This window comes from Pinus tabuliformis, chromosome 9 (genome assembly GCF_031772625.1).
Source record: "Pinus tabuliformis cultivar Carrire ecotype Pingquan chromosome 9, CPIR1, whole genome shotgun sequence".
Taxonomy (NCBI): domain Eukaryota; kingdom Viridiplantae; phylum Streptophyta; class Pinopsida; order Pinales; family Pinaceae; genus Pinus; species Pinus tabuliformis.
In genome coordinates this window covers 1,691,749,058-1,691,774,246 of record NC_142307.1, presented here as the reverse complement: position 1 = coordinate 1,691,774,246, position 25,189 = coordinate 1,691,749,058, and the positions used below count along the sequence as shown (strand labels likewise).

At 37.6% G+C, this 25,189-nt stretch overlaps 1 protein-coding gene across 1 annotated transcript; it reads left to right on the top strand.

Moving 5' to 3' along the window:
• Positions 1–1,239: 1,239 nt before the first annotated feature.
• LOC149155382 (uncharacterized) lies at positions 1,240–6,672 on the top strand. The gene is made up of 4 exons (XM_089444412.1): positions 1,240–1,556; positions 5,281–5,413; positions 5,497–5,529; positions 5,949–6,672. Exons 1-4 carry the CDS (start codon positions 1,240–1,242, stop codon positions 6,540–6,542), a joined length of 1,077 nt encoding a protein of 358 aa, XP_089300538.1. The 3' UTR covers positions 6,543–6,672.
• Positions 6,673–25,189: the final 18,517 nt, after the last annotated feature.

Genomic DNA, 25,189 nt, shown 5'->3' with positions numbered 1-25,189 from the left:
GATTCAATAATCCATACATTATCATCACTAGTTTAAATTGATAAGACAACTTCTGAAATGAATAATTTGAGATTATTGAAGTTATCACTAACTAAGGCTTCTTGATCAACAAAGTTCCTAAATTATTTCTATGCTTAGACTCATCAAATTTATTTTTATGGAAATCTTTAGCAAAGTGTCCAGACTTATCACAGTATAATCATACATCCTTCCTCTTCATATAGGTATTTATCCTTGGTGGTGTTGTGCCTTGACGTGGTTTTGGATATTACTTGCCTCATTTGTTCTTGTCCCATGGATTTCCTCTATATGGCTGCTTCCCTTTTGTCACCAACGCCAAATCTGAAATTTGAGATATGTCATTGATATTCTTCCTTCTCCCTTCTTCTTGCAAGAGAATACCTATTAATTAATCAAAAGTAGGAGATTTTTCCCGAGCTGAAATTCCAGCGATAAACATATGATAACCATCTAACATCCCATTCAATGTAATTCTCACTAGATCACTGCTTGAAATATTTTCACCAATAGCACCGAGCTTATCATAAATTTCTTTCATTCTAGAAAGAAAATTATTAATAGTTGCATTTACCTCCATCTTAATTGAGAAAAGATTATTCTTTAAAAATAATACTCTATTACTATTGGGAGTTTCATACAACTTTTTAAGCGTTTCCCAGGTTTCCTGTGATGTAGCACAATCCCTGATATGTGGAATAATATTGTCTTTTACAGACATTCACAATAGTACCTTGGCCTTGGTCTCTCTTCACTCCAAATATTGAACTGAAGTTGGTGGTGATACCAGTTTGGTTTCATCTCCTGTAACAATTGACCAAGCATAGGCTCCTTCCAATATCTTCTGCAACTTAAATTTCCAATTTATATAATTTTCTCCATCTAACTTTATGCACTCCATTACATAAAAATCAACAAAATAATTTTTCATTTACAAAAAATTCCAAATATCCCAACTCACCAAAAACATATTTATAAATATGCTCTTCAACGTAATTTAATTCTCAATATAATAAATTAACTTAACCCAACTTTATTGAAAAAAATTATATCAAAAAATACCTTTTATGACCTCTTAATTCAAATACAACCAAATCACTTAAATAGCAAAAACACTAAAACCCTTTTTTAATCAATGAAGCCATCATAAATAACATCTCCCTATAAAATTTCAACCACACAATAAAGGCAAGAGCTAACCAGCCATACATTGGGTATTAAATGCCCTTATGTAGGCTGGCCAGCTATGTATGCCATGGGGCGCTGCGTTTATCTCCGGCGGGCACCTTTATCGCCTTTCCGGCAGCCGGTGCGGGACCCACCCATTATAGACCCCGGGCCCAAAACATAGCGCCCTCCAAAACCAAATCGCGCGCCCAAAACAGCATTCGTGACCCTCCGAAACTCTGCAACCGAAACTCTGCAACCCGCCTTCAGGAAGCTCTGCAACCCACCTGTCAGGAAGCGCTGCAACCCGCCTGTCACGAAGCTCTGCAACCCGCCTATCTGAAGCTCTGTTCAACCGAGGAATTTTGGAGGTATGATTGACATTTTTTTTTACGAAGAACGAGCGTTTTACAGCTTGTAAGATATCCCTTTATGGCTCTGTGATGTTATAGCTTACCTTATGAACAGAGGCCAATGCTCAACAGCACTAAAATACATACATCAAAAGACTAAATTGTACATATAGTAACGATTTTGAAGTTACCACATACATCTATGATCCAAAAACGCTAGATGTCCGAACAAAAAACAGCAATCCTGTACAGTAGCTTGATACTCGGAAATCACAGAGGCATTCGATCGATTGCATTTTTCTTGCTTACAAGAAAAATAGCAAACAGCAGTTTCCAGACACAAAAACGCCATTTGAACAAGGGTTTCTTTATCTAAGTATATATCCCTTGAGGGCCTTGCAAAGCTTTAATCTACAGCAATGGTCGTTGGCTAGAACATCTTAAGCAGAATCTCTTTTCGGGAACATGGCCAACATTCCTCACGACCCCAAAACTTTACAAGAAGGGTTTCAATCAAGCTTACACCCTAGATCTCACCCCACCGAGGCTTACAATTCAAGCCTGGACCACATTGTAGCAATCTAATAACTCATTCAGGCTGCAATATATTAATTCACAGTTACTTTGTAGATCAGCTTGATGAATTTGCTAATTTACATTCCTCTTGGTACATTCGTTGAATTTTTCTCCATGAATTTCAGCCATAGCTCTTTCAGTGAAGAACGGAGACCCATTTCAGTTTTAAAAAACACTATTTTGCAGGCCTAAATTTGAGAAGTAGCTTCACTTACAGTCCATCCTTCACTAACAATGGCAGCAGGTCTCCATTTGACAATACTATATGTTGTTTTTAGCCTTTTCTTTGCAGTCCTTTGAGATTGAACCATTTTCACTAATTGGTTTTTGTGGTTCCATCAAATTTCATTTTTATGGAACAGGGCAGCCATGCTTACAAGTAACTGCTATAAAAGTTCTTCATTACTTGTCAAAAAATTTACAAAGTAAATTAAGTTGGATTATTTTACAGTGCACAATTCCTTCTGGGCAAGTAAAGTAATCTGATCTTGAAGTTCCTAAAGCTTCTAAGTGAACTTCAGCTTTCTAGATAAATACCTCCAAGTTTCTCATTGCAACCTGTAATTGCCACTAAACTCCAAAGTATTTCTGTTTTGTTAGTGAGAGAAGCAAGCCCATGAAATGTGTGTTAAGACATGTATTGTTAGGTGGTAACAATCTAGATCCATATGGGGACTACATTCCTTTGTGGTGATGCAAGAGGGCTCTAAAATCTCTACTGAATTGGTATCTGCAAGGTGAATCAAAGGGTTGGTTGTCTGTGATAGGATGGACCAAAAACTTCACATCCTTGCCACATGCTACAAAATGTCTTGAATTTCAGTTTGGTGCAAAAAACTTGAGAATGTTCATCTGACTACTCATTCCCAAGGGGCTTTATAAATAAGGCAAGAGAGCATAGCATAAATGAAACCTACTTCTTGTGAACATCAAGCGTATTCTCCCTACCCTACTCTACAAAAGGAAGATGCAATGCCAAGCGATATAAAGAGCCAATGTAGCCATTGTCTCTTCTCATAAAAAACATGAGAGCTTCTCTTGTGTCTTTATACAAACCAAAACAAGGCTACATCAAACATCCTACAATAATAGGTTTGAATCATGATCAGTTTATGGCTGAAAATCAAGGTGGGTTCCTGAAGATGGAATAGAGCACCATGATCACATCAAGGTTGGTGTGTGTTACTACATGCTTGCACTATCCAATATTGGATAGGGATCATATCATATTACCTCTGACATTCAAATAGGACAGCTCATAGTTAGGCCCTGAATCACCTTCATACAGGCTGCTTCCTTTGCTGCTATATATCAATGGATGTGTATCATTCTGTCCAGATTCTTGTTGCTGAAGAGAAATTGCAAGAATCAAATCTGAATGAAAGGTTGCATCCGATGGCTGCACGTTAGTCACCAAGGAAATATAACATGCAGTTTTAGGCACAACATGATGTTGATCCCATGAGCTGCCAACTTGATGTTGTACATTGAACTTCTTGAAGCCCCCAGTCACAAACACAATTTTCATGGACCTCATTAAGTTTTTTCCATGCCAAATTGGGCTCATTTGATATAACCTTGATCTATTGTTAGAAGGTAGATATCGCCCTTGAACTTATACATTGTACTAAAGAGGCTGCTATGGAAGAAAAATCATTGTTTACGTTCCTCATCCAGAACCTGTTTTGCCTTTGTATCTAAACTTTTTCCCATCTCCATATCTTTGGTTAAATTACTACAATTCGTTTGGGAGAAGTCTTGAGCAGCATATTTTTCACTATGCTCATCCGTTAACTTCAAACTGAAAAGCCATGTCTTGACTTCGTTACGAATATTTTCTCCAACATATATAACTTTTTCTGCCGAAAGAACAAAACTACTTGCACCTGCTTCCACCAACTTATAAGTAAAGTGAACCACAACTTTCTTTTTAAGAGGATCTATCAACATTCTTGCATCCTCTTTATTGTCGATAACAATCATTAACAGATTGACACTTTCAGTGGCAGTTACATTCTGAGCAGAGTTGCAGACATGGCAGTTTGTACAGTTCGAGCCAGAATTGCAGATTCTGACCCAGCATTCTGCCTCGTATTCCTTGCAATAATAGCAGACAGATATTGAATCTTCCCTTCTGCAGTACATAGACCAGTATGAATTTCAGGAGAGAGATTTGAACTTTGGGGAATAAAAAATTGGGCATCCAAAACTGCATGTTCAGCTGCTAACTCATTAAAGTTTCAGTCTCCTGTTCTCGTATCTCTAGTACTTCCAAGGATGCCCCTTTTCTGAGATGCCTTTTCAAGATGAGATTTCAAATTTCAAAGAAATTATTTCTGGTTGGTACATCTTTTCGGAATGTCTCTTTGAAGCCTCAGTCCGGTCCTGCAACATGTTCTCGAGCTGCAACTTCTGCTGAATTTCTGCCATCTGTTTTTGTTTCTCTCTAGCAGTTTGGCTAAATTTGCTTCTGAGATCTGCCAACTCAATCTCGACGATTGCTTCCCTTTGATATGATATTTTTCAATGAGATTTCACTGCAGATTCAGTTTTCGCTCAAGTTCTTTGGTCTATCTTTCTACAACAGTAGATTGACTCATTTAATCCTTAAGATTCTCCAAGTTAGCAGTGAGATTTAACTCCCTTTCAGTTACTTTCTTCCAGTCACTTTCTTCTGGTGATATTAGAATAGTAAGCTCATTTTTTATGGAAATAGTCCTTTATTGGTTCTGAACTGTAGAGAGTCTGAAAAGACACCCTTTCTGGAGCTTTCAAGAGTTTAGCTTTTCCTGGTTCTGAAGTTTATAATGGAGATTATTTTAGTTTATTGGAAGTAACTGATTTTATTTTATTAGAAGGATTAAGAAAAAAGAATCCTTATTGGGGTTTTGAGATGGACTGCATTTTGGTTTTGTAGCATTTTCTGTTAGGTTTAGATAAGAGGGGCTGGAAGGTTGTACTCTGCATCTAGAAATTTCAGTTGTTTGTGTGTGTCATGGGATCTCTGTTATTTGCTGTTACCTTTCAGAAAAATGCTTCGTTAAAGAATTTACATTATTATGTTTGGGTTTATCTTTCGGGAATTCGTGCTTTTAATCGTTAATAGCATGTCTTAGCTTTATAAAATATATTCAATTCTAACTGAAAAAAAGTATTGACAATGCAGAAAATCAGTGGCAGATGCAACTGATGCAGCTAGAAGTGCGTCTGATATTGTGCTTACTGAGCCAGGGCTGAGTGTTATTATTAGTGCTGTTTTAACAAGTCGGGCAATCTTTCAGAGAATGAAGAATTACACGGTATGTAGCATGGTATTTTTGGTTTGCTTACGCACATGTTTACCTCTCACACGAGAACTAATAACTGGTCTGTATGCCCACAGATATATGCTGTGTCAATCACTATTCGTATTGTGGTAAGTACTAAGATATCTCTAGTTAATTCACAGCACGTGCAATTCTATGCTGTCAATGGCACACCTGTACATCTCTGCATGTCTTTTCCCATATGTTTATCATCTCATCATCTTCTGATTCCACTGATTACTCCTCCAACTTCCAAGTCAAGTCCTTCATCTCCAGATCTGATCTGCTACCCGCACCAGTCATTGTGCCCTTTCCTCTGTCCCATGATTAATGTCCTTCCAGATCTTCTTCACTGAGCAATCAATCCAGTTCTGATAGGCCTTTCTACCCCAATTTTGTGATAGGCCTTTTCTACCCCCATTTTCTGATAGGATCTGATCCTCTCACTGTGTATGGGCATTGGGTTTTGAATTATAGTTTCTGTAATTGGTTTGGAGAGTGTCTGTTCATGGATTCAAAAATGTTTCAGTTGGACCAGATGGATCAATTTGGGCTTGAGCCTGCTGATATGGATACATTCAATATGACTGCAGTCAACCCTGAGGAATTGTTGCAGCTTGACTCTGCCTGCCCATCACTGTTTGGTGGGTTGATGCAGTTTGATTCTAACAACAAGCACAACAATTCAGACTCCTCCCCCTGTCAGTCTCCTGATGGTCCGGTATTCCCTGCATTTGAAGGGTTGAATTTTTGCAACAACCTGAGCATTAATACAAATTATGTGTTGCAGAGAGGCAATGCAGCAGGTTCATGTGACAGCATTAACGATACTGATACCAACAGCAACATCTCACCTGCAGGCTCTGAAGATCTCAGAAAGTCAAATAGCTGCAACAGCAGTGAAGCCACCCAAGACCACAAGAAAGTGGCAATAAGAGATGTGTTTAAAAATTACAAAAATTTATTGATGGCTTTGATATATTTATGTCAAACCTCAACTGTGATATCAAGCTTCACTGTAACTTGTATATTATGTATCAACATTATTAGATATGCATGTGATAACATTGAACGTACTGCTCTATTCCTCCATGGCAAGCAGTTGTTGTGGTTCCACCATTGAAATTTTCTCTTGGGTGGGTTCCTAGGTGCATGAATAAATCAGAGCCCGTTCTCCTCGTTTTCTACTTTGTAAGACATTACATTTGTTATTGAAATGGAAATGTCAAAAAAAATATGGAGATGCATCAATCTCTTCTTTTTTATAAAACTCTTGGCTCTGCGATATTTTTCAATTCAATTCCATTTGTACATTGGTATGCATTTAGTATCAGTTGGCTCACGGCCTTGGATGTACTGATACAACCTGAATCAACAACACATGGTTGTGGTTGCAATGTGGTATCTTTTTCAATAACACGAATTGAAATGAAATGTTGTCAAACAATTGAATTCGCTCTGGTTTATCGATGAAATGTAATCAAACAATTAAATTCGTTCTTGTTTATCGATAAAATAGGATCAAATAATTGAATTAGCTCTTTAAAATATTTTAAAATTCTACCCTCCATCATCCAAATAACATCCAAGTCACTCAAATGCTATCCATATCACTCACAATGAAGAATGGACATCTTCAATGGTATAGATTTACATGTGAATTTTTAGCTTTTTCGGTGGAAGTACTCTCGTATAAATGCCTTGGCATTTCTCTTTTGGCTTGCTATCTTTTTGAAACTTTACATAAATACATATCAATCACAGCGAGCCATCCAAACCCTCAGAAACCAGGAAGGCTAAGTTACATAGCCATATATCATGCTCTAAGTAATTTCCACTGAACAAACTTTAGCAGTCTGTGACATGTGGCAGCATCACACTAAAATGAATTCTAGGAACTGCATCATTTGTGTAAATTGGCTGCTTGTTTCTTACAAAAAAAAATGCTCAAGACTCGGTATCATGAAATATTCGGCACACTGGCATGAGAAGACATCGGTAAAGCTGCGAGTTTCATACTTTGGCATTATTGATTAACATTATACTTGTAAAATGAATCATTGAAATACTCGGCCATGGAAAGACTGGGTAACTTTGGTTTGTACATGGAGTGGAATAAATTTGAAGAGAAGGGTTACATTTATATTTTGATATTTAGTTTGTAGGAATAAATTTGAAGATAAAGGTTACATTTATATTTTGACATTTTAGTTTGATATTAATATGATAAATTAAATTGTTTTTAATATTGAAAAATTATCTATATTTTACACATTAAGTTTTTTATTAAATCAATTTTATACATTAGATTAGAACATATATATAGATTCACTAATATTATTAATCTATAGGAATGAAGGAGTTTAATAAGATTATTTACTATACCTTTTATAAAAATTATATGGAGCAACTTTAATTGGAACATTTGTTTATAGTATATATATGAATCATATGGAGATAATTCAATATAATTATTTTTTTATCTGGTAGCTATTATTCTTCATATATAATGAAATTGTTTTACTGGACATGGAAGTTTGCACATTTATCAGTGGTCTACTTACAATAACTTCTACAACAATCATTTCAATCAAGAATGGATCCCTGTGTAATGAACTAGATTCAAATCTGGCATATACTTATGACAATGATAAGATCAGTATTTCTGGTTTGGGAATTTGGTCCTTGAAAGTGAGTTCAATTTGAAGAAATAATATGGCACAAGTATGTTAAGAAATGTCAAGTTCTCATGTACAAATCATTGAAGCTTCAAATAATCATTAATGGCATGTCTGTGTAGTCCAATGTGTCGGTAAGTGAAAAGGCAGTGTTGAATGTGTGAATTGCATTAAGCTTACATCCTGATGCAGTTCATCACAGACTGGCATAATCAAGACGATAGCTATAGCTAAGGATTGTCATATACAAGCTTGAAGCATCTGTGAGTGGGAAAGTAACCAATCATCCAGAAGCATTAATTCAGTCTTCTAGCAAAGAAGAAATTTAGTAACACATTGTTCACCAGACAAAGTCTTATAATTATCTTACAACAGTAGGGTTATATGTATACTTGATAGGCATTGTTGATTCTGAGTGAAAAGACAAAGGACATAACAATAATAAGGATATCAGCAGTTGGGCCTTCATCATTTCACTATATCATTATTTTAGGATATATTCATGAAAGAATAAGGAGAGGGATGGGGTGCCCTATTTATTTCCTACTTAATGATACTTTATCTAGGTCAGTTGTGTCCTTTGGCCGTCAACTCTCGTTTATTGTCTTTATATGCAGGGAATGTAGATTTTTTAACATATTGAGCATTTGCTTTGGGAAACTTTAGTTCGGGATTCGAAGTGATATTGACCTGGGGACTATGGGGCAAAGATATGAATAAGTCATTATAAGTTGGCCTCTTATACTTGTTCATGACATTGATGATTGCATCAACTGTCCTACAGTTTTTATCTCCCCAAAAAGGAAATTAGAATAGGAATTTTACATTGCACTGTTGTAGCATGTGCTGTATTTCTTTTTCTTAATAGGTTGGATACACTTCTACGAGGGAAGATATAGTATAGGAAGTTTCCATCAGTCTCATATCTTGCATGCCTGTATCATACTGTGATATATTTTATGGCTTTAAGAATGTGATTCGCATGAACAGCTCATGGTGATATAAAAGTAGTTGGAAGAGATATGAGTTCTCCCATGTTGTATGAAACAAAATGTATATTATGTTGAGCTGATCCGTGTGTGCTTTGCAAGAAATTATACATTATTAACTGTAAAGCACTGTGATTCTTGTTGGCTTCTTCATTTACCAATTGTAGCTAGTTGTTTCTTGTCTGCCTGACATAAAGATACACAATCTCTAAATTTTCTTTATAGACAATCTTTTAACCAATAGAAATTTACATGCTTGTCTTTATAATTGAAATTCATCGTACAAGGTTTCAAAGACTGGAAAAGCAGAGAGTTCTAATCTCTTTTCTGTTATGGTTTTCCACTTTAATGCTTTTGTGGCAGAATTGAGGAAGAGATTGCAAGGCAAACTGCGATTGTCAAAATGAGCGTCAAAGATACTGAAGAATATGAACAACAGAGGCAAGAGCTTATTGAAGCTCATGATAAAAGGAGAAAGGAGTTAAAATTAATACACTTACAAGAGGAAGTAACTTTTTAGAAGGAATTTGAGCAAGAAAGGCTTCAAATCTTGGAGAAGTATGCCAAGAGAAGGCAAGAGGCAGCACAAAGCATCAACTTGTAGTCAGAACAGAACCAACAATGGAACTAGATAAAATATATATAGGGTGGTTTTGTCAAGATTTTCTAAAACCTCTGCAGGGCATACAACCATATGGAAATGTACAAAGGACATAAGCTGTTGACCCTCCTTCAGTTTTGAGAAGAATCTGTCTCATACAATAACTTGTGTTCTTTATTTATTAACTTTATTTATTAAGATTATGGCATCTTCAAAGGCATCATGGGCATGTAGGGCTTCATTGATATATGCATACATTGCATCATTCTAGGGCAAACCATGTACCTAAGAAAATTAACTTCATACTAGGTTAGAGTTTGTCATTATTATGCATCAATGTTCCTAGGAGGGTTTCATGGTATGGAATTCTTCATCTCACATTAGATTACGCATCAACTATTTTTGGCCTGTCATCATATTCTTTTGCAAGATCTCTGCATCAATATTAAAATCTCACCAAGAGTATGACCCCAACAACGATGAATGAAACCATCAAAACCCATATTAGAAAAACATGACAATTGTGACTATGTCTGGATTCATTTGGATCTTCAAAAGGATAGGCATTGAACAATCCTTTCCCATAGAGGCCTGGATTCCCCCCCAAGAATGATGTTGGGAAACTTGAAATCAAGAAGTGGGAACCCTACCGGAAAGCCTATTGAAAGAAATGTTGAGCAACACAAGCTTCAAATTTGCTAGCTAAGAAGGAATAGGATTAGTTAGATTGTTGGCTAATAAGTCTATGTATGTGAGAACATGGAGATTGTCGAGAGGAGGGATTTCCTCTTGAAGGTTATTGTCTGCAATTGAAATGGACACTATTTTTTTACAACCACTGAAGTCCGAAAGATGACTTGATAAAAGATTCTGAGACACATTTATGTTGAGAACATGACAATTGCATATATCCCCAAGGAAATTGGCCACAAATCCCATGATTCATTTGTTGTCAATTTGTATCTATGCCAAATTCAAGGCCATGCGAATTTCCAGAAAATGGTGCCTGAAAAACCATTGTTTTCGATTCTGATAAGTGTGAGATTTGGAGTAGCCCATAAATTACATGGCAGGAAATTCCCACTCAGTTCATTGTTTTATAGGTTAATTCTGACAAGGTTGTGGCATTTCCCATAGGTGTTCATAATTGGGCATGAGAAATGATTACCATCGAGGCTCAGGTTCTGAAGCCTACCCCCATGGCAGAGATTAGCAGGAATTGAACCATGGATTTCATTGTCTGAGATTTTAGAGGACATAAAGCTGGCTTTGAAGCCATCGAGATCATTAGGAAGAGTCTTGTCGAGGGAATTTTCAAACAAGGAGAAGTAGAAAAGTTTTTTCAGTTTGACAACACCTGGTGGCACTTGGCCTATCAACCATCTAAGGCAGTCTAATATCAAACGAAAGCAATTAATATTTTCTTGAAGTATATAAACTTTTCTCAAGTGAATACAGAGCGGGTCTTCACATTTGTGTGGTTTTCTTTCTATCTAAGCTATTGATTTCTTTGGATCGAAGCTTATTTACATTTTTACCATACACATGTTCGCAGAGGCACAAAGAAAGACAAGATTCAAAACAAATTTTGTCATAGGCACAAATGAGTAACCTATTGATTTCGAAAAAAAATCCTCCATGGTTTTGAGATTCGATGAAGTTGGATGTTCTTCAGCTTCGATGATTTGCCTGAAATTATAATCTTTAGGAAGATCAGTATTGCAACAAAGATTTTGAAACTGGGATCTAATGTGGTTGTACATAGAGCATTCTAAAAGGAAGTGATTTTCATCTTCGTTTATATTCTCACAGAAATAGTACGCATAACACCTCGTGCATTATTAATTATTAATATTATAAAAATTAATAATAAAAATATTTAAATATATTAGAATTTTGTATATTAAAAATAGTAATTATATTAATTTAAAATTATAATCTCTATTAAATATTTTAATAAATTTATAATTTTCATAAAAATAATATAATATTATAATTTATAATTTGGTAAAACAATATTTTAAATTAATAGAATTACAAAATTTAAATATTAAATATTAACCACTAATTATATTTTTTATCAAAATATTTAATAAAATATTGTAACTCATAATTGAATTTTTGGCACAAATATATATATATAAATTAAAAAAATAGAAAATTTACATATTAAACATTAACATCCTTAAAAATCTAATAATAAAAACCATATATATTTTGTATATTAAAAAATAAATTTATAAATTATAATTTTCATGAAATTTGATAGTGAATGTGAATGGGGCATTGTTAATCTTCAGCTAACAACTAACAAAAAAAAATCAATAAAAAAAATATTTAATATTATAACACGGTAAAATCGCATTAAAAAAAAATAATTAAACATAAAATTATAATTTCCCCATAATTTAATGTTTAATGTGAATGGGTGTATTGCTAATCCTCATATAACAGCCAACACGATAATCCAGAAAGAATGTTATAATAACAATTAGGAAGACCAAATTACTGAAATACATAAAAAAATTTAACATTGACTTGTTATTTTAAATCCAGAAAGAATATAATAATAACAATTAGGAAGACCAAATTACTGAAATACATGACATTTTTTAACATTGACTAATTATTTTAGAAGTCCATCTCTTTTAAATTTTAAAATATGAAACTTTTTAAATGGTTAGAATTTTTAGATAAATAAAAAATTATAAAAATTAAACACTCCCAAAAACACTAATTTAAGCTGACTTCCTGGTTGAATGCATTATGCTTCTGGAATACTTTACCGCACGGAGGGTCACGAATGCTGTTTTGGCGCGCGATTTGGTTTTGGAGGGCGCTATGTTTTGGGCCCGGGGTCTATAATGGGTGGGTTCCGCACCGGCTGCCGGAAAGGCGATAAAGATGCCCGCCGGAAATAAACGCAGCGTCCCCATGACATACATGGCATACATAGCTGGCCAGTCTGCATAAAGGCATTTAATACCCAATGTATGGCTGGTTAGCTCTTGCCCACAATAAACCTTATATCACCCTATTTCTTTTATGACCAAACACAAATACCGAGAGAAGAAATGTGATGTATTCCCAAAGTGATTTAAACAAATGACCCAATCACAATCATGCCTCCATAAAGTGTCAATAAATAATCCCTTTTTAAATAAATAAAATATGCTCTTTTATTCAGAGGTTTACCAAATTCAAAAATACTCTCGCAAAATTTTGTTGTACAGTTTATCCACTTAATCCAAATAAAATATTTTGGAATAAACATGCAAAGCATGAACTTTTATTTTTATTAAATTGTTCGGTCAAACATACTTCTCGACGACACACTCACACTAAAAAACGATGGTGACTTAACGCAGTGGTTTCCTCTGAAAAAAATAGACTCAAGCACAACGGTGGGGGCAAGCTTCCACACGGATCACAGACTGCGCACAATAGCAACCGTTGTAGCTATATTCTCACATGCTCGACAAACTTCTCTGGCTCAACGCACACTCTTCACCCTTTACACAGCCTCCGACTATATGCACAAGATCTGATTCACTCTTTACACAGGTTCCCGGCACAAGTTGTGATACCAACTGAAATAAGGAACCGTAACAGAAATTTGATAAACACACGAGATTTTATTGATCGAGTCCAATGCCCAAAACTGATTGCACAATACATGATCAGGTTTCTTTATAAAGGAAAATAACATGTACTCAACTGTGACTAACTCATCTACTTAACTGCAGTTGACTCATACCAAAGACAATGAATTTTATTATATTCAAGAACATTCAAAGCTCTAGTTCTACACATTCTAGAACAATCAAAACACGAGTTCTACACAATCCAAAATATGTAATATTCACATGAGTTCTACACCATATAAAATATTTTATTTCTCCGTTAACTCCAAGTAAACTCGTGTAGCAGAGGATATCAGGTATTACAGAATTATCACATTATATCTAATGACAATTATCACACTGATGAATAAATGTATTGATTTAGTAAAGTGAGTATTAGAAATTTTATTGATAGAAGTCCAACTATGCAACCTAAAATTTTAATAATCATTTTTATCAATTGTACAAGACTATATATTTATAATTTTAGTATACAAACATAGTTACCAATCAAAGGAGAATTTTACCGTTTATTCTTTTTTTTTAATTTTCTTATGTATCAAGTATGAACATTTATTTTATATGTTAGCAATTTTCATGCTAATTTTGAAATGTGTTGATGTAGCATCATTCCATTTTTTTAGAAGCTTATTTTTGACACTTTAATTTTCTTTATATATCAAGTATGATTTTTTTTTAAATGTTTGTGATTTTCATGCTCACTTTGAAAAGTGCTAATGTAACATCAACCTTTTTTGTTTAGAGGGCTTATTTTTTACACTTTAAATTTTCTAATGTATTAAGTGTGGATATTTTTTTTTAAATGTCGGTGATTTTCATGTGGATTTTGAAAAGCATCAACAATTTTTTTATAAGGCATATTTTCAACACTTTAAATTTTCTTATGTCCTATGTATGCAAAATTTTTTTTAACATGTTGATTATTTAACCATTTTTCAAGTTGTCTTATTCCTCTACTTGTTTTTCATCCTAAGATGTTTGTTTTTTAAGGATTTTTCAAAGATGTATTTTTAGTTTTTTGCAAAGTTAAAAAAAAATAATAACATTAATATTTTGAGGTTGGGATTTTTTATATATTTATTTATATTTAATTAATACTTCAATACACAATTCCCAATGGGGGTGTGGGGGTGTTGGGCTATGGAAGCCACCCGTCACATGACGAATGATAAATGGGCCTTGGTTAATGTGGGGAAGGGTAGGACATCATCCCCTCCAGCATGCAACAATAATTGCTCGTGTGACCGCTTGTGTGAACGATTCGCCCTACTCTGCATGCAATCGATTTGCTTTGATCTAGGATTCAATGGGGTTGTATCACCCTCAATTATATTGCATTGTTTGTAAAGCACTTTGGTTGTTCTATGGCTCACTTATTATTGCGTACCCCTCTCCACTCTTATCTCTTTTGATACCTGGGTTAGGGTGGTAGTCGTCTATCTTATGATCCTCCTGTGGGCCTAATGCTACATTCTCTTGTTCATTCCTGCAATTTGAGAAAATTTCCCTATTTTTCCTAAACCGAAGGGTGTGTTGTATGTGTCTCTGGTTGGTTTCGAGTTAAATTGCCTTGAACTCTCTAGGTTTCTCACCTTGGTCTTTTGGTGGGATTTTCATGGGTTGTTTGTGTGTGGTGTCCACTATTTATTTTAGTAGCTTTGGGTCTACTCGTGGTGTTGTTTTCTTTTGTGTTGTACAATTGGCTCAAGGGCGGTGTTGTTCTCTAGGCGTTCTTACCCATTAGTTCTTCCTTCTTGGGGTCACTAGCTCCAGACCTCCCTCTGGCGTCCCGCTGCGACTTTGGCGTCAGTTTGGAATCTTGGAACTTTCTTTTCAATTTTCTCTCATGTGTTGTTTGTTATTTACCCTCTGGCCTCTTCCATTTTCGTCTCTCTCATCTGTTCTGATCTAGTTTGGTGGTGAATTTCCTATGGTGGGAATTTATGCATTGGATAATCTTTCTTGTTTGGTCTGTGACGAGGTCTGCTTGGTCCCTGGTGGAAGATGGTTGCACATTGAGGCTCTTAATTCTCTAGGACTTCATCCTCCTTCTGGTCTCCATCATGAAGACTAGACCCTGCTCGTCATGCCTCCTCGACTCGGAAAGTCAGAAGGTTCACCTACTCATGTAGGTTCCCGGGATGGAGCCGTAATTGTTCATCGTGGAAGTTCGAGGTCAGGTGCGGGTCCAACGAGGGGTGTGGGGCATGGGGGTCACAAAACCTGCGGGCATCACAGTTCATTGACAACTTCATGGTGGGAAGTCGCAACAGTACGTCAATTCAATGTGGTCGTGGTGTAGGCAGAGGTTGCTGAGGACAGGGTCACGGTCATGCTATGGATTTTCAGGGTTGTAACAGTTAGGGACGGTCAGGTTCAATAGGTCAGACTCCCTCCAGGAGTACAGGAACCCCCACGACAGTCTAGGAGCTGGTGCAATTTGTCATTACACAGTTAGAAGCTCTTGATCGAGCCTGAAGGGAGGAACATGAGGTTGCCATGGCCAAAATTGAACAACTTCAATACTTCCAGTGCCATGTTCATGAAAGCGTGGTGGTTGTCTGGCACTGGCAAAATTTGTTGATGGAGAATGTTGAAAAACTCGAAACTTGTCTTGCTCACTTTGAGCACCATGTCAATTTCTTATATCGCCTTCCTCATCCTCCAAGTATAGGATTGGATAATCCTACTTCTATTACTTTTGATGACTAATTATGATCACTGATGTTTTTCTTATTTTCTAGTTTTCTGATATGTCAAGCCCCTTAGGCCGTGGAATTCTCAGCTACCAATTTTGATTTTTGTAGGTTGTATGATTATCGCATTGGTCAACAAACCTGGTCGAGGTGAGTCCACATACATTTTTACATCTCTGTATATGCTTTTTGATTAATAGAAACTTTTCACCTTACAAAAAAAAATTACTTCAGCACATAAAAAATAATTGTCATTAAAAAATAATAATTTTAAACACTACAAAAAATCCACATTTTGCATATAGATACAATTAAAAAAACACGTATTCCATACATTTTCACTAAAAATGATATGTTAAATAAAAGCTTTTTATGAAAATTTTGAGTAATTTTTTTTGGAAAAATAGCAAATTTTGTGAAATTATTATGAATTTTATATCAAAAAATGATAACATTTAAAGTTTTTTTTGTTTTTTCCAAAAAAACATCGATTCATACAATTTTAATTAAAAATAAAAAAAACAATTGTAAAAATAAAAAAAATCTTAAGAAGTAAAAATTAAAAACATAAAAAAATTAAAAAAATAAAGCATAACAAATATAAAAAATATTAAAAAAAAAACTATTAAAATAAAAAACATTAAAACAAATGTTTTTTACAAAAGTTAGATAAAGTAAAACATTAAAAAATTTGAAAAAATAAAATGAAAAACACTATTAAAAACATGAAAAAAAATTAAAAAATAGAGTCCTTGGAGTGCTTGGGCGACCAAAGTCAATTCCGAACCGAAAATCGACCTTGTAAAAATTATAAATTATAAATTTTAAAATTATTTTTTTTGTTTTTTGTTTTGTGAAAGTTAAAAAAAATAAAATTAAACATTAAATTACACTTATTAAAAAAAATATATATATATATATATATATATTTTGTTTTTTAAAAAGTTTAAATTAAAAAAAAAATTGAATTTAAATTAAATTATAAAAAAATAATGAAAAAAATGTAAATAAAAACATTAAAAAATAGGCCTAGGTCAATTCCTAGATGTCACAGGGCCATGGGCTTGGGCATTACAGCGCTGCTCAGGCCCGAGGCTCGGCGGCCCTGGGTGGCCATGGTCATGCTCGGCCTTAGTGATGGGGCCTCCGGCTTTTGTGAAGCGGGGCTACACGACACCGCCCCACCCAAGCCTAAGGCTCCGCAGCCTTAGGTGGCCATGGTGGTGCTCGACCTTGGCTACCCAAGGCTGTGGGGCCTCGAGCCTTGGCAGGGCATGGTTGCACAACGCTACCATGACAAGACTTGAGGCGCCGTGGCCCTCGGTGTTAGGACCTGCGATCCATGCGATGGGCAGGGTGACTCCACCGTGCGAAGGACGTGCGAAATATGAAATGAAACGAGCCAAGAAACAAGTTTATAAGGTGTTGGGCAAGTTGAGGGGGCGGTCCCACGAGTTGGGCGGGCCGACCCTCCTCTTGGGCGAGACAACACATGTTGAACGAGTCGGCTTGGGCGTTTGGAGGCAAACGACCATCATTCGATCAACACGAGTTCGAATAAGGAGTTCTGCAGTGCGTGGATGAGCCCGCACGACGGGCGGAACTCGGGTGGAAACCTCGTTCGAGAATTCATTCGAGAAAGTCGTTCGATAATTCGTTCCAGAAGGTCGTTCGAGAAGTCGTTCGAGAAAGTCGTTCAAGAAAGTCATTTAGAAAAGTCGTTCGGGCAGAACTCGGGTGAGGTCGTTCAGGCGACCCGGGTGAAGTCGTTGGAGCGAATCAGGTGAAGTCGTGTGGCGACCCGGGTGAAGTCGTGTGGCGACTCGGGTGAATGAGCTCGGGTGAACAAGTTGGGTGAACGAGTTTGGGTGAATGGGTGGGCGTGCGGATGGACAAGGGCATGCCGTGCACGCCAAAACGAAGAATCGTGCGGACGGGCGACCTCGGTAGGGCGCGTCATGCACGACGAAACGGTGGAAATGGTGAAGTGTTGAGCGCCCGTGTGTGGCGACTTGGTTACGACGAGGCGTGCCCAAGTTGGGCAAACAACACGATTGTGCGACGAGGTGAACGAAGGCTTGGTGAGTCGTGCGGTGACCGTGTGGATACGCCAACGAGCTAGGCAACCGAGTTTGCCGAAGTTGAAAATTGGCTAAGTGTAAATTTGGGGTTTCCCAAGATTTAACTTGTACTTGTGAAATAAGATTATATATATTGATTTGGGCAGACTCATATTGCAGCGAGTTGCCCCTCCCTTTATACTGTTGTGCATTTCTGTTGTATAATGTTGTTTATGTGAATGTTATGGGCTTTCACTTGTATAAAGGAAACATAATAATACTTGGTAACGAAAATAAAACTAAGTATGGAATGTTAGGCATAGTCTACAATCATAAGTATTGGTGAAAAGAAAACGATTGGTAGTGTTGCACCTCGCTATAAGTGGTTGAAAGACTATTGCAGGTGTAGGGTCGTGACAGGTGGTATCAGAGATGGTCCAAGTTTTGCAGGAAACTTGGTGAACTGAATCAAGGAGCAAATTCTACGAAGACCAAAGACTTGAAAGGGAGTTCAAGTTTCGCAGGTAATAGGTGGAATATCAGGGTGATTCAGGTGAATGGTGAAACAGGTTTAGCATAGGTGAAGCATCGTGCTTGGACCAAGTTGAACGACAAGGCATGGCAATTTTGGAAGAATGCGAAGGGAAGCTCTTGCTTACTTTATACAGGTTGAAGCGGATGAAAGAAGAGAATCCTCGGATTCGAGATAAGCTTGAAGTCTTGGAAAGGAATGTTGAAGACAAACTTCTTCAACTTGGTTGGACAATGGAGCAAGATGAAATTCCAGATTGTGTCAACAAGGAAGAGGAAGACGTGATGATTAAGGATGTTGCAGATGTGACAACGATGGAGGATGAACTTGAGATTGATCAAGTTGGACCAGGATCGTGCAGTTTGCAGACATGGATGAATGAGGATACTCACATGGAGGAGCCTCATGATGATGATGTAAGTACTATTGATACTTGTGTTTCACTTGAGCATTTGGTAGATGAACCATATGCAGGGAAGGGCAAAATCAGTTTGCCGATGCTGGGGAGGATCTTACCATGGAGGACTATAATGAGACCTTGTATGGAGAAGCAAGGGTTGTTGATTGTTGCAGGACTTGTTGGGGTTGTTTGTGACCTTATGGTAGAAGGTACAAAGGCCCATGACAAGGGAGGAACATGATGATCATTGCGGAGGATTGGGTCATGCTTTAGCCACATGGAGAATTGGCTAAGTGCCCAGCATGACTCATGGACAGATTGAAGGGCACACACTTGGGTATGATGATACTTGGGTGGACTTCTCATGGCTGAGACCAAGAGATAGTCTTGGTGGAACCTTTAGTGGGGGAGCTATGATGGAAGGGACTCGTGATGATGATGATATGGTTGGGTGACCGAGTTCACTAGACCAAAGATTGCAGACTTGGATGAGGATGACTGATTATTGTGATGGGTCTACTTGATTGGACTACATGGGCAACTTAGTCATGGACATTAGGTTGGAAACATGGATCATGGCAGTCTTATGCAGGGACATTATGCAGGAGCACTTGTAGAGATGTCACTTATGGGCATCCAATGAGGAGTGCCAAGGTAGGGATGTTGTGCAGGTGGATTTGCTGTTGTGACATGGAGGTGTTTTACTTATGAGCCGATGGAGAGGTTGTGCACTCTTGTACGACAAGACCATGCACTTGGATGGAGTTGTGAGTAGACTATGGAGCATTCCTACTACATGGAGAGCTGAGGCATCTTGCAGAGACCTTTGGGCCGAGACTTGTATGTTTGCTGAGATGATTGGTTGGAGATGACTCATGGAGCTCATGATGACATGAGGTTGTGACTTCCAGGGAGACTTCATATATGGTGGACTTGGAGGATCTGATGCATTGAGAACCTGAGGTCAGAGACTTTGATGTAGGATGGGGTGCATACTTTCAAGTACATGTATGGGAATGGATTGAAAGAGTGACTTGATGTGGAGGATTGATACAAGACACTTTGGAGTGATGGAGTTACGACGATGATGATGCCTTAGTGGCAACACTTGGGCATGGTTGAGCCGAGACTTAACCACTTTTGACACATGGGAGCTGATTGATCTATTATCATGAGCAGCACATGGAGAGATGAGACAGGTGTATACTTGTTTCTATGGCAGACTTGAGGGATAACACATTGTAGAGATGATGGAGGTTGCATCATGGACCTCGATGTGGCACATCGAGAGTCGGAGTTTGATGAGATGGTCTCTTCATATTGAGGAGGCACACATATGGATGATGATGTTGGAATAGATGTGGCTCATTTCAAGCAGCACATTGGTACCAATCATCATGTACAGCATGTTGCAGATGAGATGAGGACTACTTCATGGACCTGAGCATGGATTACACTTGTATGGAGATGGATTCTTGATCAAGTTGAGGATGTGACGGGATGTTTTGAGAAACGACTGATGGTGGCATGAGGATGTGCATTCTCATGGTTTGAGCGTGGCAGTTGGGCTGATCACCTGAGTAGTTCAGACATGGGGGCCGACATGTACAGAGATGTTTTAGCATTATGTTGGAGTATCATGGCAGTAGTTCACATGAGGACGACACATGATGAGGTTAACACGAGATGTTATAGGAAGCATGTAGCTTGAGATGGAGGGGCCAGCCTTCCATGATGGGGAGTAGCATGTGGAGATTGTGACAGAGCGGTTGATGATCATGGATTGAGATGATTTCTGATGTATGACATGCGGATGAGGTGTATACCTTGGTATGGTGATCTTGGTGACAGATGGTTACCGGGATGAGATATTGTCGAGGACGACAATGAATTCCAGTGGGGGAGGATGTTAGGACCTACGGTCCGTGCGACGGGCAGGGCGACTCCACCGTGCGAAGGGCGTGCGAAATATGAAACAAAATGAGCCAAGAAATGAGTTTATAAGGTGTTGGGCGAGTTGAGGGGGCGGTCCCACGAGTTGGGCAGGCCGACCCTCCTCTTGGGCAAGACAACACATGTTGAACGAGTCGGCTTGGGCGTTTGGTGTGGGTCGGTCGGGTGACATAACCCGCCACCCGCCTGTATATAACCCGCCACCCGCACGAGTTCGAACAAGGAGTTCTTCAGTGCTTGGATGAGCCCGCACGATGGGCGGAACTCGGGTGGAAAACTCGTTTGGAAAAGTCGTTCGAGAATTCGTTCAAGAAAGTTGTTTGAGAAGGTCGTTCAAGAATTCGTTCAAGAAAGTCGTTCGAGAAGTTGTTCGAGAAATTCGTTCAAGAAAGTTGTTCAGAAAATTTATTTGGGCAGAACTCGAGCGAGGTCGTTCGAGCGACCCGGGTGAAGTTGTTCGGGTGAACCGGGTGAAGTCGTGTGGCAACAAGGGTGAAGTTGTGTGGTGACTCGGGTGAACGAGTTTGGGTGAACGGGTGGGCGTGCGGACAGGCGGCTGGGCAAGGGCACGGCGTGCACGCCGAAATGAAGAATCGCGCGGATGGGCGACCCGGGTAGGGCGCGCCGTGCACGACGAAATGGTGGAAACGGTGAAGTGTTGAGATTGTGAACGGAGGTGTGACTCATGCGGAGGCGCCCGTGTGTGGCGACTTGGTTACGACGAGGCGCACCCAAGTTGGGCAAACAACACGATCGTGCGACGAGGTGAACGAAGGGTTGGTGAGTCATGCGGCGGCCGTGTGGAGGCGTTGACGAGTTGGGAAACCGAGTTTGCCAAAGTTGAAAATTGGCTTAGTGTAAATTTGGGGTTTCCAAATATTTAACTTGTACTTGTAAAAGAAGATTATATATTTTGATTCGGGTAGACTCATATTGCAGGGAGTTGCCCCTCCCTTTATACTGTTATGCATTTCTCTTGCATAATGTTGTTTATGTGAATGTTATGGGCTTTCACTTGTATAAAGGAAACATAATAATACTTGGTAATGAAAATAAAACTAAGTATGGAATGTTAGGCGTAGTCTATAATCGTAAGTATTGGTGAAAAGAAAACGATTGGTAGTGCCGCACCTCGCTATAAGCGGTTGAAAGACTTCCGCAGGTGTAGAGGCATGACACTGGGCATCCAATGGGTGCACGACCTTGGTTGCTAAGGACCGCAGGGGCTCAGGCCTTGGTGGGGTGGCGTTTGCATGCCTTCGCTGACCAGGGATGCGAGGCCTCTGTCTTAGGCATGTGACGTTGTGCAATGACACCCTGCCATGGCCCAAAGCCCCGGGACCCTAGGCAATGATGGCCATTAATGACTACGGCTCTGCTCGGCCTTGCTCATCCAAGGCCGCGGGGCCTCAGGCCTTGGTGGAGTGGGGCTGCACAACGCTGCCCCACCCAGGTGTTAAGGCCTCGCGGCCATGGTTGTGCTTGACCTTAGCTGCCTAGGGTCACAGAGCCTCGCGCCTCAATGGGGCGGCGTTGCATAGCACCGTCTTGCCTAGGCCCAAGGGCCCATGGCCCAGGGCAACTAATGCATGCACAACCTTGGCCGTTAAGGACCGCAGGGCCTCAAGCTTGGGTAGGGCGACGTTTGCATGCCTTGGTTGCAGGGCCTCAGGCCTAGGCAGGTTGACTTTGTGCAGCATCGCTCTGCCTAGGCATGAGGCATCGGGGCCGTGGGTGGCAATGCCCAATTATGGCCATGGTCACCCAGGGCCCTCGTGCCTCGGGGTTGGGTGGGGCGACGTTGCACAATGTCGCCCTGCCCAAGCCAGAGTCTCCACGACTAGGTCAATTATGAGAATCGCCCGTGCTACCCAGAACCCTGGGTGGCCATGTCGATTCCAAGATTCGACCTGGGCCTAAGTTTATAAGTTTTATTTATTTTTATTTTTATTTTTTATTTTTTCAATTTATTTTTTGATGTTTTTTTTAATCAGCTTAATTTTTTTTAAAAGTTTTTTTTTTAATTATTTATTTTAAAGTGTTTTTTTTTCTTAAACTTTTTTTTTAATTGTGTTTTTGTTAATGTTTTTTAATTTTATTTTAATGTTTTTTTTATTCCAATGATATTGCTTATTTATTTTTACTTTTATTTCTTGGTAATTGTTTATTTATTTATTTTTTTTTTGCTAAATTATGTTTTTTTTTAAATATGTTTTTTTTTTAATTTATTTTTTTAAATTTTTTTATTTTGTTTTGTTTTTTTCCTTTTTTATGTTTGTTTTTTTTGGATTTTTTTTATATATTGGATATTTTTTTGTTCATGTTTTTCATTTTTAATTTTTATGTTTTAATATAAATTTTTATACTAGTTATTATTTTTTAAAATTAATTAATTTTTTTTTTTCAATGTTTCTATATTCTAAATATATTTGATTGAATATATATGTCAAAATAAGAGGTAGGTAAAAGTAATAAGTCTAATGGAAGAAATTTTTATTGATTGTGTATTTCTCCTTAATCTTTGTTTTTTTGCCCACTTTCAATATGTTTATTAATTTTAATTTATTAAATTAAAAAAAAAAACTAAAAGTGTAATATTAAATTATTATTATTATATATAAAAATAAAATTCCCATGTCAATTTTACAAATGGTATTATGTTTCTATTAGCTAGTGTGTGCTAGCTCTCACTACTTCCGATGAATATTTTGGTACGCATGTTTAGCTATTTTCCACGAGTTCAAGTAACAGAGGACGTGCTTCCCAACCGCTAATTCCTATTAATTATGCTACAGGCCGGTTACCATCACGTTTTCTCCACTGGGCTTCCTACTGTTAAGGGGTCACGATGCAGTGAAATATGGCTTTCAATATTTTCCTAGTTTCGAGTATAGGGTTGTTTTCACAACTCTTCGTGATTGAGAATTGAATCAAGGTGTTTTTCACGCTACTGGTGTGAAATTTAGTATTGCAACTTCTCGGCGGATTTGGATTTTGTACTAAAGCACTCAAAGCACTTGGATTCAGTAAACGGATTTGGATTTTGTACTAAAGCACTTGGTCTCCCATGCTTTTTTGTTTTTGTTTTTATTTAACATGTTCTAAATTGAAAACGCTCAAGGGTGTGTGAAATTTGAAATGTAAGACTTTTCTAATGTGCAATGGGTTATCACCACAATTTCTTAAGATTATCTTTTTAATTATCTTCCATTCTTACGTCACTGTATGCACCATGCTTTGGGTGTCTCTACACCTTGATGTATGTAACATTCTTACTTCTAAAAATAAACATAGTTATAATTTTTCCACTGAATGGATTTAGATTTCATTGATGAAGTATTCTTTTTATTTGAATTCTTAATAGCACATGACCATGCTTTTACGATCGTTTCTGTACTACCAACTCTAAATTGAGTCCTGTAGCATTTTTCCTATGATTCATGCATTCTCCCTGCATTGACATCGCTCATAATTTCTTAAAGGTCTCGTTTCTAGATTTGAGATATGCTGCCATATATGTATAAATAAATCGTTATCTAATTTTTTTGTTTTTCTATTTTAATTTTGGGTATTATATGGCTAACTTCAATTTTTTTTAGTGCCCAGACATTTTAATAAGACCTGTCGCAACACCGTGTCTTTTGAGTTGCACCAAATTTGATAAGGGTTGTTATATACTGCGCCACAATTAATTACTTCTAGATTCATAAATTTATAATCACTTAGGATTAGTCTACTATGCATTGGTTGCATTAGTTCCTCTGTTTGTTTGTTTTTCCAATATCCTTCGTTAGTTATAAGGCAACCGGAAATATTATGCAACCAAAACAATAATTTTTAGATCTACTTTTCCATTCATACCTTCACCAAACGTTTGTTGATTCCATTCAAAATTTCTACTTTGTGCGTCTTCATTCAACTTCAAGGCTTTTCGAATCCTCTTTGAGTTCGAGGGAGTTTGTACGAATCCCCCTTTTCAATACAAGAGTGCACAGGGTTAATATCAAGTAATTGAGCTTTTCAGTGTAAAATTAAAAGCACTCAACCACTTACATAATGGTCGTTCTTCTCTCAGTATATTCTTGTGCTCACTTCGGTATTTTCCATGCGACATAATCTCTATATTAGAGTTACCATGCATGTACACAATATTATTTTCACTATCTATAACATATATATATATATATATATTTCTTTTCTTATTCGTGATTCCTCAC